Source organism: Monopterus albus, unplaced genomic scaffold (assembly GCF_001952655.1).
Source record: "Monopterus albus unplaced genomic scaffold, M_albus_1.0 scaffold7.1, whole genome shotgun sequence".
In the NCBI taxonomy this organism is placed as follows: Eukaryota; Metazoa; Chordata; class Actinopteri; order Synbranchiformes; family Synbranchidae; genus Monopterus; species Monopterus albus.
This window is the reverse complement of record NW_018127887.1, coordinates 1,606,731-1,623,882: the sequence shown is the minus strand read 5'-3', so window position 1 is coordinate 1,623,882 and position 17,152 is coordinate 1,606,731. Positions and strand designations below refer to the sequence as shown.

The following is a 17,152-nucleotide window of genomic DNA, read 5'->3' as shown; positions in this document are numbered from 1 at the left end:
CAGCAGGAAAATGAATCACGTTCATCTTCCTGCAGTAATTAAAGGCAGACAGAAGACATTTGCACTATGAGGTCCTAAAGTTTTCATTCCGAGTGTAATCACAGCAGTTGATTAAAATGCTATTTCAGGAAGCAGGGAAGTTTCAATTAGCTCATTGATTCATTTGCTGATATACAGCAATGCCTTGAACATAAGCATTACATTATTTACACAGTTTGGACACTAAACAGTGGCTATGCTGCGGGTTAAGGCTTCTGCCCAGAAAACTCTACAGCATATTTAAAAGATGAACCTTGATGACAAAAAAACCCATGGGCACATGTGCAAATGAAGTTGTAAAAAAAGACTAATGCTCAAATGTAATTATGATTTCCAAACAAAGGGGTCAAATTGCAGAGCTGGTCCCCTAAACTCTCATCTCTTCCCTCTTTATCACAAAAGTCAATTTCATGGCTAATAGGTTCATTACTGTGGTCATGCTTGAAGGGCTTTCTCTGATAAAACTCACTCAGGAGTTGAGAGCTAAGCTGCTGAAGCAGAGGTCTTAATAAGGTTCTCTCTCTGTCTTTGTGTTTCTCTTTCTAATGACAATACAGTAAAGTCAATCTTTGGCCCTTTTCTTAACACAACTCGTGTACTGTATTTTACACTGTTGTGACTGTTGTGTATAGAGCAGCTCCAAAGACAAGAGAAATCTCTTTGTGTAGAAAAGGGCACAGATTTGCCTCAGCTGCTCTATTCACTACAGACAATTTATCTGCTGTTCTGGGGAGAGAGTTCCTGCAAAGGTCCAGCTAGACAAGACTGGTCTGTGCTGCATATTAATAACAGCCAACTGTTTCTACCACACAGCCTTGTCATCTTGCATTTCAGCCATGTTCTCATGCTGTCATGCTGAGGTGGAGATGGAGTGCTTAATGAGGCAATGCAACATGGTCAGCTTCGCTACATGGTATACAAAGCTCCGACTTGTGTGTGAAACTGCGTTCTTTATTGTCATGCAGATAGGCTGGGATCAAATCAGCATCACGCTGCCTTTTTTCTCCAGCAAGTTCAACATACCACGCACAATGAATTTTGATTCAGCAGAAACAGTGACCTAACAAAGGCTGTTGATTGTGAAAGCTTTTCGGCACTGCCAGCACTTTCTACCTGCTTAATCCCACATGCACGTGCAAGTTGCGTTAAGGCCAGGTGCTTTCCAAAAACTCTCACTATCTTCTCTGCTCTCTTCCCAATTGCATACTCCAATTCAAACCACATTTACCAGGCAAAGTACAATTAAATCTGTTATGTTTGTGCAAGGGCTAGTGTTCTTCCTTTCATCTGTTCTAACTCTCTCATGCAATATTCACCAGAAGGCTCTAGGCTTATCCTAATGAACCATGTGGGCTCAATAATCCACTCTTTTGTTCCCAATCTGATTACGTCCTCATTTTTTCTCTCCGATTTCCTGCTCTCTCTTTTTTGTCATTCACACTTTCGACCTTCAGGGGCACTGTTCAAGATTTAATAGCGCATGCTAAGCACTACATATACGGCCAGACACCACAGATGCACAGGTATAAGTGACGGCGTTTGTAATGTTGTGGTCAGGATGAACAACTGAATGGTGCTTTACAGTATGTGTTTTCAGGTTATTTGTCTGAGTAGGATGAGTGCTCACGTCTGATCCACTATAACTGACCAGCCTCAGTGTTGCGTATTGATTTTCAGCCTAAGGGGAATATACAGGAGATCCTCAGATGAGAGATGGAGTTAATATCTCTAGCTGCTGGTGAAAGAGAATTAAACATATAAGCTTCAGCTGGTGAGTTTGAATTTGTACCTCACACATCAATCAGTATTTACCACACCAGCAAAGGGAAGGATTTGAACAGCCTCAAAGGGCAAACAAAATCAACAAGAGGCCAAGTGCTTTATAAGGAGCTTCATGAAAACTAAACCTTCTGTTAGGTTTTCATCTGGGTAAACACAAAACAGGGAAAAATAAAGCTAAGAGTCTGTGCTCCTTGGCAAAACAGCAATCAGCTCTATAAATAGCTGCCACAGCCAGTCCTGGCCAATTATTTATAACTAATAATGGAATGACTTGCATGGAGTCGTGTCACAATTCAAACCAACATCATCCATCTCTCCTTCCATTTCAGCTCTTATTGCCCAAGGGGAGGTGGTAGGAGTGGGGATGAAAGGAAAGGCGGTTGGGGTGTTAGAAGTAAAATAAAAAAAACAAAACAAAACAAAACAAAAAAAACCCAAGATGCAAAACAGAAAAATCTGTCACTTTGAGCAATGTGTGAGGTAAATGCCTGCCTGACTAAACCACACTGGTATTTAACACATCAACCTCAACAGGAAAGAGAATCTCCAAAAATAGCAAGAAATCAAAAATGTTCATCAAAGAGTGTTTCACAGTCACAAAAAAAATATCCAGAGAAGAAATTATTTCTGGATCAAAGGTTTATCTCCCTTTCTGGCTTCACACGCACTGTAAACCAGTAAATATTGCCTTGCTCATCCCTGAACAAATGTTATGCAATAACACAGAGGCAGTCACACTTTCAAATGCATATGCATTTAAATCAACAAAGCTTTACAGTGGTAACATCAATGACTGTTTACCAAAAGAAAACAACTAACAGTTAACAACTCCATATGACTATAGTGCAATGTCAACCTGGAGCAGTTTATTACAGAACTCTTATTATTAAAAGTGCTTTCTAAAGGATGCTGGCTCTGAGGATAATGACCTGAGCCACTGGAGCATATCACACTTTGAGAATTGGACAAGCTTAGCCCGCCATCAAACATTACTCAGCATCAGTGTTCAGTTTAGTGTAAATAACTGTGAGGGCACAGAGAAAAACCTGTGCCATCCTTCTCATTTGCATTTATACAATGTTAACACTGAATTATTATCATGACAGCCGCAATGATGATGAAGTTGATTGTTGACTAAGTTGTGGCTGGTTTCTGGGCAAGTAAATATGTTTAAAAAACAGAAAAGCTGTGTTGCTGCAGCTCCTTAGTATTTAAAAAGCATGCAGCTCATGTGATAGAACATACTGTACAACTCTGACAGTATTCTAGTACTTACTAGTATTAACACTTACAAATGGCAACTAGGTATACATACTGTAGGTGTAATCCAAGTGACTCAGACCAAACCGGTTAATAATATGCAACAGTTATAATCAACCACAGTTTTAACTTTGAGATACCTCTGATATTTCACAGCTCAGAAACTATGAATCCCTGGAGGAACAACCATAAAAACTGCCATAATTTGCATAATATGTCTAATTCCGCCATTGCTATACAATCGTCTCCATGCATTTTTCCTCTTCCTTTTTACTCACCATTACCAACCTTACATCAGTCCTGCATGTGGAACACACCTAAATCAGGGCAATGCCCCCCTGAGTTCTCCTTGACTTTTCTGGGTCATGATGATAAGAAGTAACACTGTGCCTGTGTGTCCTATCTAAAGCTGAAAACACCATGACATTTTGGCGTCACTGGGGGGAAAAAAAAAAAAACAAAAAAACAAAAAAAGTTGCAAATGTACATGTATTTAAAAAAAAAAAAAACTCGGCTATTCTCCGTTAAAAGAAATTCTAAAATAAAAAGACCTGTCATCTTACATCACGTGGGGTGGCTGTGGTTCACGAGGTAGGGCAGTCATCTCCTGACCAGCAAGTTGGTGGTTCGACTCCCGGTCCCTGAGCAAGACACTGAACCCCGAATTACTCCCGGTGGCTTGACTAGCATCGCTGTGTGGCAGCCTGTCGTCATCAGTGTGTGAATGTTGTGTGTGAATGGGTGAATGGTGTATCATCTCCTGTAAAGCGCTTTGGCCAATGCAACACACTGTGGAAAAAATGCGCTATATAAATACAGTCTATTTACATTGGCCCCAAAACATTTACACACAACAATGATCCACATAGCTCCAGGTGGAATACAGTTCTATAGGCAGGCACTGCTGTTCAATGATAAAACTAACTTTGTAATGATTCCAGAGAGTGGGTCGATTTGCTCTGTAACAAAGGTTCTTATCCTTTCACAAAGTCACTAACAAAAAAGTCGTTGACCGTAAAAGGCACTTGGAGTAACTAGATGAGCTCGAGCTCAGGAAATTAATTGTGAAAGTAGGTATATGCTTGATTTCAGGGAGTAGAAATATGGAAATCTCACATTTTGGTTAAATTGTTGGTGTCACGATTTGATTTCAAATCAATTCTGGACTCAAAACTGGTTCTTTGCCAGCTCTATTGCCCGAATCAAATCTCATAGAATAAAAGGAATCCTCAAAGCTACCATCCATCTATCCATTATCTATACCTTATCCTAACGGAGGTCACAGAGGGGCTGGGGCTAATCCCAGCTGACATTGACAAGAGGCGGGGTACACCCTGGACAGGCCTCAAAGCTACTCATTCATGAAAAACATAATTAGGCTAGGACTATAGGTTTGCACAAAGAGCACAAAGTCTGAACATCAGACTTACTTGCCAAATTTCAGCACTAAGATTAGTTGATACACATTTCAAAGACCAAAAAGCCACCGTCTGCATGGCGTGCTATCATTAGACAGCAGCAGGTACAGGGTCGGGACGCATCATTCCAGAGAGAGAAAACTGCCTTCATGCTGGAAGAATAAGACACTGGCATAACCCAATGCATCGACCTGCACTAATCCACAATGATGAGCAACAATTTGCTGCCAGCATGTAGGCTTACATAAAAAAAAAAAAAAAAACAAACAATGGGTGCGGGTGTTTTGACACGTCATACACCATCTGTGTGTGTTGCCTTTTTACTCCAGTGCCCTCTGTGCAAAACCATTCACTTTTTATTCTACCAAATTTCAATATAACACATTGCTGGTAGATGAGCTAATGAGGCGATGAAGTTCACTGTTTAAATGAACTAATAATAAAATAATAATAAGAGAAAATTAGAGGACCACATAGCTCTTGTAAAATTGAATAAGTATGAGAATTAAAAAGAGCTCCGCTGTGTTGTTACTAGCGTTATGTCTCCAGTAGTACCTAGTTGCCATGCAAAACAGATTATAGGCTGAGCACGTTGGCTGAAGTTCAGTAAAGTGTGTGTTAGCTGGTTGGCTCAATGGCTGGTGCTCCACTGTACTAGAGCATAATTAACAATCACAAGATGCCTTCATCTTGACAAGTGAATTATTTAGTTATTAAACAAAATGCACCCACAGACAAAATGACTTTATTAATGAAAAACAAAAACTGTTGGAATTGAATGTGAATCAATTCAGAAGCTCACAAAGATGGACAGTGTCATTCTTATGTAAATGAATTTGTTCTCTCCACCTACTTTATATTGTGTAATTTTGGAAACACAGCCCAAATATTATGCCAGAATAAACCGCATCCATACAACGTGACTGGCCGATGTGCCACAAAAGTGGTTGAGATTGGCTGTGTTCAATGCAGGAATAGATGGCAGCACCTCCTCTCTGCTGCCTACACTTAGTGTTTTCTTGTAAATGGAAAATGTGCACCACCTGCTACAGTAGAGCAAGCCAGCAGCTTCTAAGCCAGGCCCAGACACACATCTCCTGGTCTTCTGAGTGTGTAGGCGGACAAACTCCTTTATACTTGGTAGCAGCCGGAATGTCTCCCTACATGTGTGAACTTCAGTGCCTTCTTGTCCAGGCAGCTTCCTTCCTATATACAGTATACATCTATATATCATCTTTTGACAAAGGAGGAGAAAAATATAAGCATCACTTCTGGCTCCCAACCACATGCCACAGTAGAACCCGATGCAGTGTGAGACTGCAGGTGGAGAGGGAGACAGACCGAATGGAGGATAAAGGAAAAAAAAAAAAACTATAAAGGGAATAATAATAATGGTACAACAAAGAGATTGTGAGAGAATATCAGTGTCACTATGCAGTATCCTTTAAAAAAAAACAGAGAAATGTCATAGCAAACATCATTATGCAACTGCCACAGTGGGATTTGGTTGCATAAAAAGTCAAAGACAGAGGAGGAAGAAGCACAGTTATGTACTATCTGCTGTAAAAAGCCAATCTGAGGAAAAAGTGGGTGCAAGTTTTCCTTCTTAAAGATGACACCTTGTTGTGTTGCAGACAGATGGTGTGGTACTGTCCATCCTAACCATTTTCCCCCGTTTTATTTTCCAAACTCACAACCCTACACTGGACAGACAGGACCTTGTTGCTTGCCATCTGCTTGCTATGTTTGGCACCTGAGCATACATTTCCTGTTTGCTCCTGTTCAGAACACCATGGATTTATTCACTCTGACACCTCTGTCATAAAGACAGCTTTACATATGACATTCTCAAGTTTATGTCACTTTAAAACAACAACAACAATTTTGTTTCTTAATCATTTCATTTGGGAGTTCCCCCAAAATTGTTTTACTTCATGCAAAAGTGATTCTCTGTCTCTGGGTAATGCAGAAAAAGCGTTTGAATCAAGGCTGAGCAGTTGTTGTGGGTTTGTTTTGCTAATGCTTCTCTGTGAATTTCTTACAGAGCGCAACAGAAATCCAATCTCAGCCCATCATCCAGTCAGCAAAAGAAATTACAGTCAATTTGTCAAGTGGAACCAAAATCTAATCTGTTTGTTTAATGATATGAGACTTCTTTCTAAGGGGACCCCTGAACAGCCTCTTAAAAAGTCCCTGTGCCATCATGGCTTATCACATCCAACATTTAAATACCCCTAAGAACTATCTACTAGCTTCAGAGCCGTCATTAACATGGTCTTTCTATATCACAGTCATACCTTCAGTGTATATTATCATACAGCATAGTACAACCAAGAAAAAATACTTCCTTTATTCAACATGTCCAATATGAGGTCACATTAGGAGTCAGTGATAATACACCATCAAAAAGGATATAATTTTTTTAAAATCAGTATAAATTTGTCTATATCATTTATATTATGTACTATTAATCTTAGTTATATTTGGCCATAGTGGGACATGCTGCAAATCAGTGAAAAGAACTGCTTTATGCAGTTCTGGATTTGCTTGATTTTGCTTCAGTGGGTAAAGCATCTTATTTATTTTTGCATTCAACTTTCTTGCCTGGCATTTGTAATGGTTTCAACCACAGGTTTACCATTCAATTCACTATATCATGATGTGTACTAATATCACACACACACACACACACACAAAAACAAAAACACAATGCCATGAAGCCAGATTTTTCTCTCTGTATCATCCACTTGCATGATCGTCAATAGATAGAAATGTTTGAGCAACAGGATACAACTCAGCAAATACCTCAGGATGTACATGCTATAGTACGGTGCATGAGTCAGCTACTAGATCATTAGCAAGGACACATTGATTACACAGAAAAGGTTTGACAATCTACTTCAACATGACTCAGAAAATCACTAATAGCATCAACACTAATGCATGCATCTACACACAAATACACAAAATTTCAGTAATGCACGTCCCAGTGGTGTTACAGTATGTCTTGACAGTGAGAAGTGCTGACAGGAGTGACCAGCCCTGTCCTACCTTGACCCTGTATCAGTCAATCATGAGCAACAGCCTGATACACCCATAGGCAGGGCCAGCACTATACTGCTGACACCCACACAGACTGTAACACTTCTGAGCAACAGTCATCCTACTGATGAATGGGACACTGGACTAAACTGCACCTGGAGTCTCTGATGCTCTAAAGGCTAAATAATCTGCAATGATTAAAGGACATACTCATTCTATTTCTCATAATGGCAAGACAAAACATCTTTGATTCCACACCTGTCAATGGTTGAGGCATGACTAAGTATAATAAAGAACTCAATTCACTGCTACCTGTAAATATCCTTGCTGCAGTATACAGAAGAATGAGCAGTTTAGTGCTGCCTTTTACCCTTAATTACATATAATTGACATCTATTTCCTTCCATTCAAACCATGCAGAAGCAATAGGAAAAGATATGGTCTTCACAATTTGCGGCACATGCCCTGACTCCTAACATCTCGCCTTGTGAATCAAACGTTAGGCTGATATCGATGTGTTGCTTTTATATGATTGAGAACAATGAGCTCCATTTAGGCCACACAACAGTCACACTCCAGGCATCCTGTCAGGTGCCAGAGTGCAGTGTTGTATGGATCACCGTGTGGATATTGACCTGGGTGGGAGGAGGAGCTAAGATACTATGGAGATTTGCAGCTGGTGTAGCAGACACAGACACAAAGGTGCTGATCTATGTGCCACAGTAGCTAGAGGTAGGCCTTAATGAAGAGGTAACAGCTGAGGAAGACCGGCATACCCTGGCTGTCACAGCCAAGGCACTGGCCCATTAGTGGTGGACTGCTGACAGGAGAGGCCTCACTGACGAGGTGTGACCAAGGACAGGCACAAAATGACAGGCAGTACTGGCTAATTATAGTTAGGTACTAACAAGGAAAGTGAGAAGAAGAACTAGATTAAGGCACAAGACAGCAAAAGGTATGGGCAATTGCAGGAGGAAACAACAGCAAAAGGCTTGTGTCATACCATTCATGTCTATAAGATGTAATATTGAAACTCTTTCTTGCAAGCATTAGGCTGCATTTAATTTAAAATGAGACATCTGTCAAGAGCCAAATAAATCATTCTATATCAAAGCCTCTCTCAACGACAGCGGGAATCCCCTACTTGAGTTTGTTTTATTTTTGTGGAAAAGTGCAACTTCTGTAAAGGATAAGGCCGGTCATTTTCTATATTACCAATATTTTTCAGCACCCCACATACAGAGGCTAAAACTCACAATGAATTGCTTCTACTCACAGTTAATGTCAGTGTATCAGTCCTGGATCAGCTTGTTCGTCTGTGCCATAGATGTGTGTTGTTTAGCATTAAAAACACACGAGTGAAACACACTGCTGCACTGGGTGAAACGTTTCTTCATAAGCAAACACCAGACCCAAGCATGAGGAGCAAGCAGAATGTAGACAAAGCTGAGAGTTTGCACAAAATCTCACACAGGCGCAATTGACTCTGATTCGCGTTAACTTCACAAAATTATGGCCACACGGAGCCTTTGGGGCAACATAGTTCGGTCTGGGGTTTCATTATGAAAAAGTGTCTCCCAGTGCGGCGATGTGTTTCCCTGATGCGTTGTTCAACCACAACAACAGAGCTCAATCGCACGGATGAATAAGCAAATCCAGGACTGACAGCTGACAGACATTAACCATGAGTAGAGGCAATTCATGGTCAGTTTTAGTATCTGTATGGAGATAAAGAAAATAGTACATATATATAAAATGACCAGCCGTATTATTGTATATTGCACTTGTGACTATGCATTAACTCAAATTTACAATGTACACTAATTTCTGTGAATTTGTGAGTCAACATGTGTGTGAATACATGCGTACGTGTACAAGAAAGGGTAACTCTGCTCATTAATGGCCTCATGTTGTTTTTCACAGGCCCGTCTATTTGAGGTTAATCTCTCTATCCCCCTAAAGACTACGACTCAAAGGACATACAGAAGATAAGAAACAAGCCAGAAACCACAAGGCCACAGTGTTTGATCACAAAGCCTTCTTTACACGAGTGTAAGGACTGATCACTACGTTCTGTACGTAATGTGCATGCTTTTAGAGTCTCCACCCTCTGCTGCAAATGATACACAGTTATGTGTAACCTTATGGGACCTTCAAGTCCCTGCTACATGACAACCAAAATATGCAGCTTTTTGAACAGAACAGAACAAAATAATACTAGAGTAAGAGATTACAGTGTGTTCCTTAACCAGACAGAACTGAAACAACTTCAAAATCAGCTCTATTTTTACCTTTGTAAGAGTAGAGTAACCTAACATGGACAAATTACTTGAAAGAAATAGCAACCATAAGTCCATAATGGCATACCTCTCTCTGATAACATAAAATGGTAGTAAATGTCATTGTGCTGCATTAAGAAGACCTTTGTCTGTGTTACGTGTAGCCTTCAGAGCCTAATGATCTTTGTCGTATTTGGCAGGTCATTTCTTTCCAGAAGGGACTTCCCTCCCTTTTGGGTCCATGGGCACTACTGAACACAGGGATCAGGCACTGTATTAGTAAAGTGTCGGTCAGACGAGCCAGAGGTGCAGACAAAATTAGGCTATAGACACACAGTACACAGTAGTCTCAACTCTTAATAACACAAATGCACCAAGACAGACACAAATGCGTGCAAGCACACAGACATGGAGCCTCAGGGACAGATATGTCCTTTGAACAAAGTATCCATGAAAAATTATGAGTTTCTTCTGATTTGCATTTAAGACGCAGGCAATTCAAAGTCTGATGACCCAGTTACCCTTAAGTTAGTTAATGAAAATAAACTGGTAATTGAAGTCCTTAAACTAGTTGTTAAAGGAGAGTGGCTGTTGAAGAAAATGGCACATTTCCAGCAACATGATGTCCCAGGGGTAGCAGCATGACCAGATGAAATGAGATGATAAACACCAAGTGCCTGTAGGGAGAAGCATCACTGTGTGCATCCATGTTTATCTACAGACTGTGTGTGGTTGTTCTCTACTTGCTTTCCCCAAGATTCAGCCTTCCATTGCTCTCGCAGCTCCCTGTGGGTGAATGTGCGGTATCCCCGTGAACTCCCTTGCGTTCCCATGCTTCAGTTGACGCTCTTTGACATGGCTAACGTAAACAGATGATGCACTGTGACAGGAAGTGGCCAACTTCTGTGGGACTGATGGAAAATAAGCTGTTTGCCTCTGCGACAGAGAACAGTGAGAAGGTCACGGTGAAGCGGGAAACGGCAAAGAATCTGTCCCAGGCAAGCGTGTGTATGGGGATGTTGGGGATCGAAAAAAACTGCATGGACAATTTCCAACAGTCAGGGTTTCACAGCTATCTTCACCTAGTTGACTTCATGGGTCTAACCTTAGTGACCTGCAGTACCACCTGGACAATCACTGGCAGTGGAGAAAGCTCATATCTAACCAACACAGAGGGAAGGACAGGTGCATGAATATTAGAGAGAGCGAGTGAGGGAGAGGTGCACAACTTTGGAATCTACAATAATCATTTAAAACCCCTTACTGACAGAAACAAAGAATACCAAAAAAAATTGCTATGTACATGTAAAGTTCACTTTATGGGAACTTGATTCAGCACCAAAACACAAGCAATAAAGTAGAAATACATGTATTCTTTTTAACGAGTAAGTGAATGCTAAATATTGGAAGGAGGCTATGCACAGCTGCACTGGGCTCTACAGATTGAAAGGCACAAGTATGTTCCACCTCAGACCTCAACTATCAAACTGCTGAAGACCACAGACGCACACATCAGATCCAACTGAATTACTGGACTGTGTATAACAAACTAACCAAACAAGTCACCACTGTCGCTCCTTCTTTTGGATGAAGAAATATCGTATTAGCATGATTTGAACAGTCACAATCAGACATCTAATTGTGTTATGACCACATAATAAAACAAATACCAACATGCTGGCCTGTCACCATGACCATTATGACTACAAGATTACAGCTGATCCCAGTGCTGTGTAGGTGGAGAACCGATATAATTTGTGTTGCCATGTATATAACATCTGATATAGAATAAAGTCTCATTTTTTATTTTACCTTTCTCACTTTCAGCTCTGGCAGTCAGTGTGATTAATGGAGCAGCTCAGATATTGCTGAAATGTAGTTTTAAGTTAATTAACAAGCAGCAGACGTCAAATCCTGTGTCAGTGGTCAAACACTATGACACACTACACAGGATAAAACATGCAACCATCCTGCCTGATGCTCATTTTTGTTCATAACATCCCACGTCTGTCAGGTCAGGCCATTATCCACCTGATATAGTCGGGTCTGTCTGCATTAAACAGAGATTGATAGGCGACAGCTGCATTAGACGATACCAACATGCTGATGTCAAATGTGAGCAGTGACATCAAGAGAAGGAATGATGCCTTCTAGTTACGGAAGATGTCGGATGTTTTATCCGTTGCTCAGTTCTAGTTTATATTTGTATTGTCGAGATGGCGCAATAGTTATTTCATGATGATGCAAAAACTAATAATTGACAGAAACCATATTACAAGGGGGACAAAAACGTTGCCATGTTCAGGAAATGAAAATAGTGTTACACAATTTTTCTTATGCAATATTTGCTCCTCACCGGTCCTTATACCTTTATTCCTACATTACATTTCCTGTTTTGTTCCACTTTTTAATGACAGTGTAACACATTATTATTTACAAGTGCAACATAATTGAAAAATGATTACATAACACTTTGAGGGCTGTTATCTATTGTTTACCCTAATTAACTTTAATTTTACAGATGCCGCCGAAAACCCTTACACAATATTCTGCATTGAATATCATACAAATTAATCCACTTCAGCACTAATGGAGCTGCACAGGGATGGAAGAGGATACATTTACATTTCCTCTAATACTGGGGTTGCATATTAACTTTAACTGCTGCTCATTCATCCCAAGGAGTGCTTAACATAGAAGGGGGTGAAGATGGACTCCTTTTCATCCGTTTCTTTGTTGAACCACTTTCATCTCTAACCAAAGCAGACACCCCTGTGGTCAAAACCCAGGTAAAAACCAGAGGATCTCTTTTTACCTTCATCTTCTATTCAGTCTCCTGCTTGTCCAGCATCCTTCGATGATCATTTAGGAAGTGAATGAAAGAGCCAAATATTGGAAGAATGAAAAAAAAAAATTAAAAAATGGAACAAAGCAGGAGCAGCTCAGGAGACATAATTTATCTTTCTCATTTTCAATACACCTGCCCAGGTCCATGTAAGGTTGAACCAGGAGCTCCTCAGGGTTTGCAAAATAGCTATTTTAAATAGATCAAGTGACAGCAGACCAGTACAACATCTGAAACCAGCCACTTCATTAGTGCTGGACTAGCTCTGTTCTGGAGTAATCTGGAGCAAATCACAGAGGCAGCAAATGGAAATGTAGGATGCCTGCTGCAGGGACAAGATAAGTCTGTGTACTGGGTCCTTTTGGCCTGCTAGCTTCCACCCTACTACTCCACGGTTTTCTGCTGATGTTTGACATGCAACGCACGACCATGAAGGCACATCTGCATCTTCTTTATCTGATAAGCCCAGGCTAGAGGTTCCTCTTCACAAACACACCACACACACTGTGCCATGGACAAATACAGGCACGTAGAGTGAAAGAGGAAAAAAACCGTAAAGGATATCAAATAGTAGAATCTGGGAACGGAGAGAAAAAGATGGATGAAATATTAATGAGAATGAAATATTAACATCATTCTTCTACTGAACTCTGAAGTTTAGGGGATGCAGTGTTTTTGCAGCAGCATATTTACAACTCTTCAAACTAGAAGGATACCTGAACAGCCATGAGAAGGCTATCAAAGGGTCAGTCCCGTCTTTTCATATGCGCGTCCACGTTCCACTCTCATCAGGTTGCTTCTTATGAAACATACAGTGCCTTGTGTTGCAGGCAGTGATAGAGAAGCTGTGTTGTATTGATGTGAAGTGTAATTATAGTCTGTTAGCTGTGTAGGAAGCAGGTAGTTGTGGCACACATACAGTATATTAAGGTACACAAATATGCAATCCTATGGGCACAAACACCCACTCTTACTGATAAGGAGATATGTATTTATGAGACCAAAACATACTACAACAACTACCTACACATCAACCTCAGATAAAAGCTCATTTATTCCACCATCTGTCAAACCTCACATCTTTCTCCATCCAAACACACACAGTCCTTCTTGACACGCATGCCAAGCTCAATCATGCAAAGTGAAGATCTAGTGAGAATTAGAGTGAATGATAGGTTTACAAATGAGCAAGTATCTGTGCTTCTTAATCATCCAATAAACAGTGGTCGCAGTGTGTCGAATGGAAAGAAAACATGTACCTCTGCATGATCAAAGGAATCCAAGACTCTCAATAATACCAAATTATAATTGAGATTTTTGTTGTGATCTTCAATTTGTTCTGAATTTAAGGGTTCCCACTGGTACAGTAACAGGGAAGAGATGCCATCAAGAAACTCAGACTGTAGAGCTTATCATGCCATTTCCATCGCACGTGATCCAAAAGCAACAGCTAGCAATAAGGGCTGCAATAATTATTTTGATTGATTTTTTTTTAAGTCAACAAAATGTCATAAACCTCTGAGAAATCAAAAGGACATCTTCACACTGCTTGTTTTGTCTAACCAACAAATCTGAAAACCAGCTTAAAATGCTTTGAAAACGAAGTAAAATAATTATCTGACAAAGTGCAATTATTAAACTGTCATCATTAGGATAACAATAGTGGATGTGCTTTCTGTGGGCTTTAATAATTAGTTCATCAGGTAGCCGTGCCAGCGCAATACATGCCCCCCTCTCTCTCTTTACTGGAGGCTGTCAGGTGCCAGGATGCCCTCTGGCAATAATTGCTCCAGATAAACGAGCCCTGACAAAGGAATAGAGGGTGGTCAACCTTGTACTGATCTGATAGAGCAACTTAATTGAAACTATCAATCACAGCCACTATCCTCCATCTCTTCTTTTCTGACTTTCATTCTTTCCTACATAATTTCTCCCACCCACAGCCTTAAGAATTTATCTCCCCTCTGTCAGTATTGCGGCCTTTCGTGTTCAGTTGCACATGCGTAGTAAGATCTATGCATATGCATAAAATCAGCACACACAAAAAATTGCTTCTCTCTGCTGGTTCTCCATCCTCATCATTCCTCTTACAGGGCACAAACATATTACTTGTTCATTACATCAAGACAGAACTAATTAATACATCATCCTAGCATTTTCCATCAACAGTCTACCCATCCAACTCTGCAGCAGGTGGTGTGTTTAGTTCACTGGCATTTAAAGTTCTTGTACAAAACAATAGTAGAATCTTTTTTCCCCCAAATCACTACAGCGCCACATGGGATGTCACAGTTACTGGCAGGGAAGAGAGAACAGAATCAGAACAAAAGGAAATACCTCTCCTCGCTGGAGAGGAAAGAGTTAAGCCTATTACAGAAGACCAATCAGGATTGGGGGAGCACTGCAAACCTCCGCAGTAAGAGAGAGAGGGAACGACGGTGTGAGGGAGAGGGAGGAGAGCAGAGCGGGAGATAGAGAAAGATACCAGGAGAGTGATGGTCTGCACTCTTATCCAAACAGGGAGAGCAACAGAGAGTTGGCAAGATGAGCAGCACACCACTAAACATGGATGGATAAGAGAAGAAGGGAAACAAAGGAAGGAAAGAAAAATCCTACCTATATCTCTGTCAGGATAACCTCTGTGGACTTATTCTTCTCTGTCTGAGACCCAAAAAGACCATCTGTCACTAGTGTGACCCTTGTATATTCACCAGTATTTAACGCTAATTGGATTATTGCTTTATAGAGCACAAGATAAACCAGCAATTTGCCTCAGTCGACCTAGACTGTTGTAGAGGTGGAAGGAGAGGGGACAGCGTGGTGAATGGACCAGCTCCGGAGCATCTGTGTTTACCCTGCATGGTGAGCTGTGCTGTGTTTTGATGGGGCACTCTACTTATTGGTTTGATTTACAGCACTCAGCTGAGTAGAGCGTATGTGACAGCAGAGGAAACTCAGTGCCAAACATCTCTGTCTCCATAACAAAACAAATGAACAGGGTTAGAAATTAATGATATCATTTCCTGATTAATTTCAGTTACAATGCACAGTTGAAAGACCTTCATCCACAAACAGTGGTTGTAAAACATACTGCAACAGAAACTGATTAAAATGCATTCAGTTTTGTAATTCCAAATAGCTGCTGCTGAAAACATCACATTCTAAAAGGCTTTATATGATTTCTTTCTACTTATATGTCTGTATACTCTCATAATGGAGGTACATCTGTTTGTGTCTTACTGCCACACACACACACACACACACACACACACACACACACACACACACACACACACACACACTATACATATGTACTCTCTTTTACTCCAAATGTCCATACTCTATTATTTAAAAACTTGATAGGTATTGCACGTTAAAACTGTGCATGTTTATAATATTCATGATCATCTCTCTTGCCTGGTATAGAAGCATGGCACTCATTGCTCATTTCTGCTGCCATTGTGGCATAGTGAAGTACTGAAGAAGTCAAACAACCTCAAATAATGACCGGCGAGATTACACAGATCATATATAGTGACAAGCTCGCCAAGGAATCACACCGCTCTAAAGCTCTAGGCAAGTCTTTCCTATCATGAAAATTTTATGACCATTTCAGCACCACTGTGGCTGTGCAAGTGTAGCGCAATAATTTACAATAAGCATTTTCTTGTACTAATTTATACTATCAACAAGAATAACAAAATATTACTATAGTTAATACTCCATCTGAAAATGTGGGCTGGGATGTAAAATAAAATAATTGTTGTATACGCTCTTTATTAGTACTACTGTGATGCTAATTCAATAGCAAAGGTGTAAAGTGCATCAGGGTGCAGTGGTTAGCACCATTGCCTCACAGCAAGAAGGCTGATGCACTTCGGGCCCCACCCGGGACCTTTCTGTGTGGAGACTGCATGTTGTCACTGTGCTTGCCAGGGTTCTCTCCGGGTACTCCGGGTTCCTCCCGCAGTCCAAAGACAGGCAGCTTAGGTTGATTGGTGTCTCTAAATTGCCCATAGGAGTGTGTGTGTGGTTGTTCGTCTATGTGTTAGCCCTGCGATGGATTGGCGACCTGTCCAGGGTGTACCCTGCCTTCGCCCGATTGCCGGCCGGGATTGGCTCCGGCCCCCCCGTGACCCCGTTCAGGGATTAAGCGGTAGAAGATGAATGAATGAATGAATGAATGAATAAAGTGCATCAGTCGATGCACAGGAACACAGTAAGTCATCACAGGCTTGTTGCTATGCTAATAAGCATTTTTTTGTTGCCTCTCTACTGAGGATATATTTATTTTCTCCAATGCATCCCCCACACTTCCCTCTCCTACTCTTCCTACTCTCTCTTCTATCACCCTATCCTTTCTCTCTTCAGGTTAATGCAAAAAAAGATGTGGGACTAAAGGGCAGACAGATGATGCTGTATGCAGCTCCTGCTTCTTGAAGTCCAATTATTGTCTGGAAATCCTTTTGCAAATCTACAAAGACGGC

The 17,152-nt window shown here is 40.8% G+C and overlaps 1 protein-coding gene and 1 long non-coding RNA gene across 3 annotated transcripts in view; one reads left to right on the top strand and one right to left on the bottom strand.

Annotated features, from left to right (window-relative positions):
• Positions 1-17,152, bottom strand: part of LOC109973939 (uncharacterized) — a 55,943-nt gene that overhangs the window by 27,308 nt on the left and 11,483 nt on the right. The gene's annotated exons all lie outside the window — the stretch shown is intronic.
• The window catches only part of LOC109973902 (probable G-protein coupled receptor 22), a 7,779-nt gene continuing 5,742 nt past the window's right edge, over positions 15,116-17,152 (top strand). The window contains exons 1-2 of one of the 2 annotated variants that reach the window (XR_002276895.1): positions 15,116-15,527; positions 17,037-17,146. Coding sequence is in view for 1 of the 2 variants with exons in the window: in XM_020623782.1 (XP_020479438.1) it covers positions 15,490-15,527 (38 nt within the window). In the remaining variant the exon portion in view is untranslated. Of the gene's footprint in view, positions 15,528-17,036; positions 17,147-17,152 lie in introns of those variants that run through there. The other variant, XM_020623782.1, reaches the window with a different exon arrangement.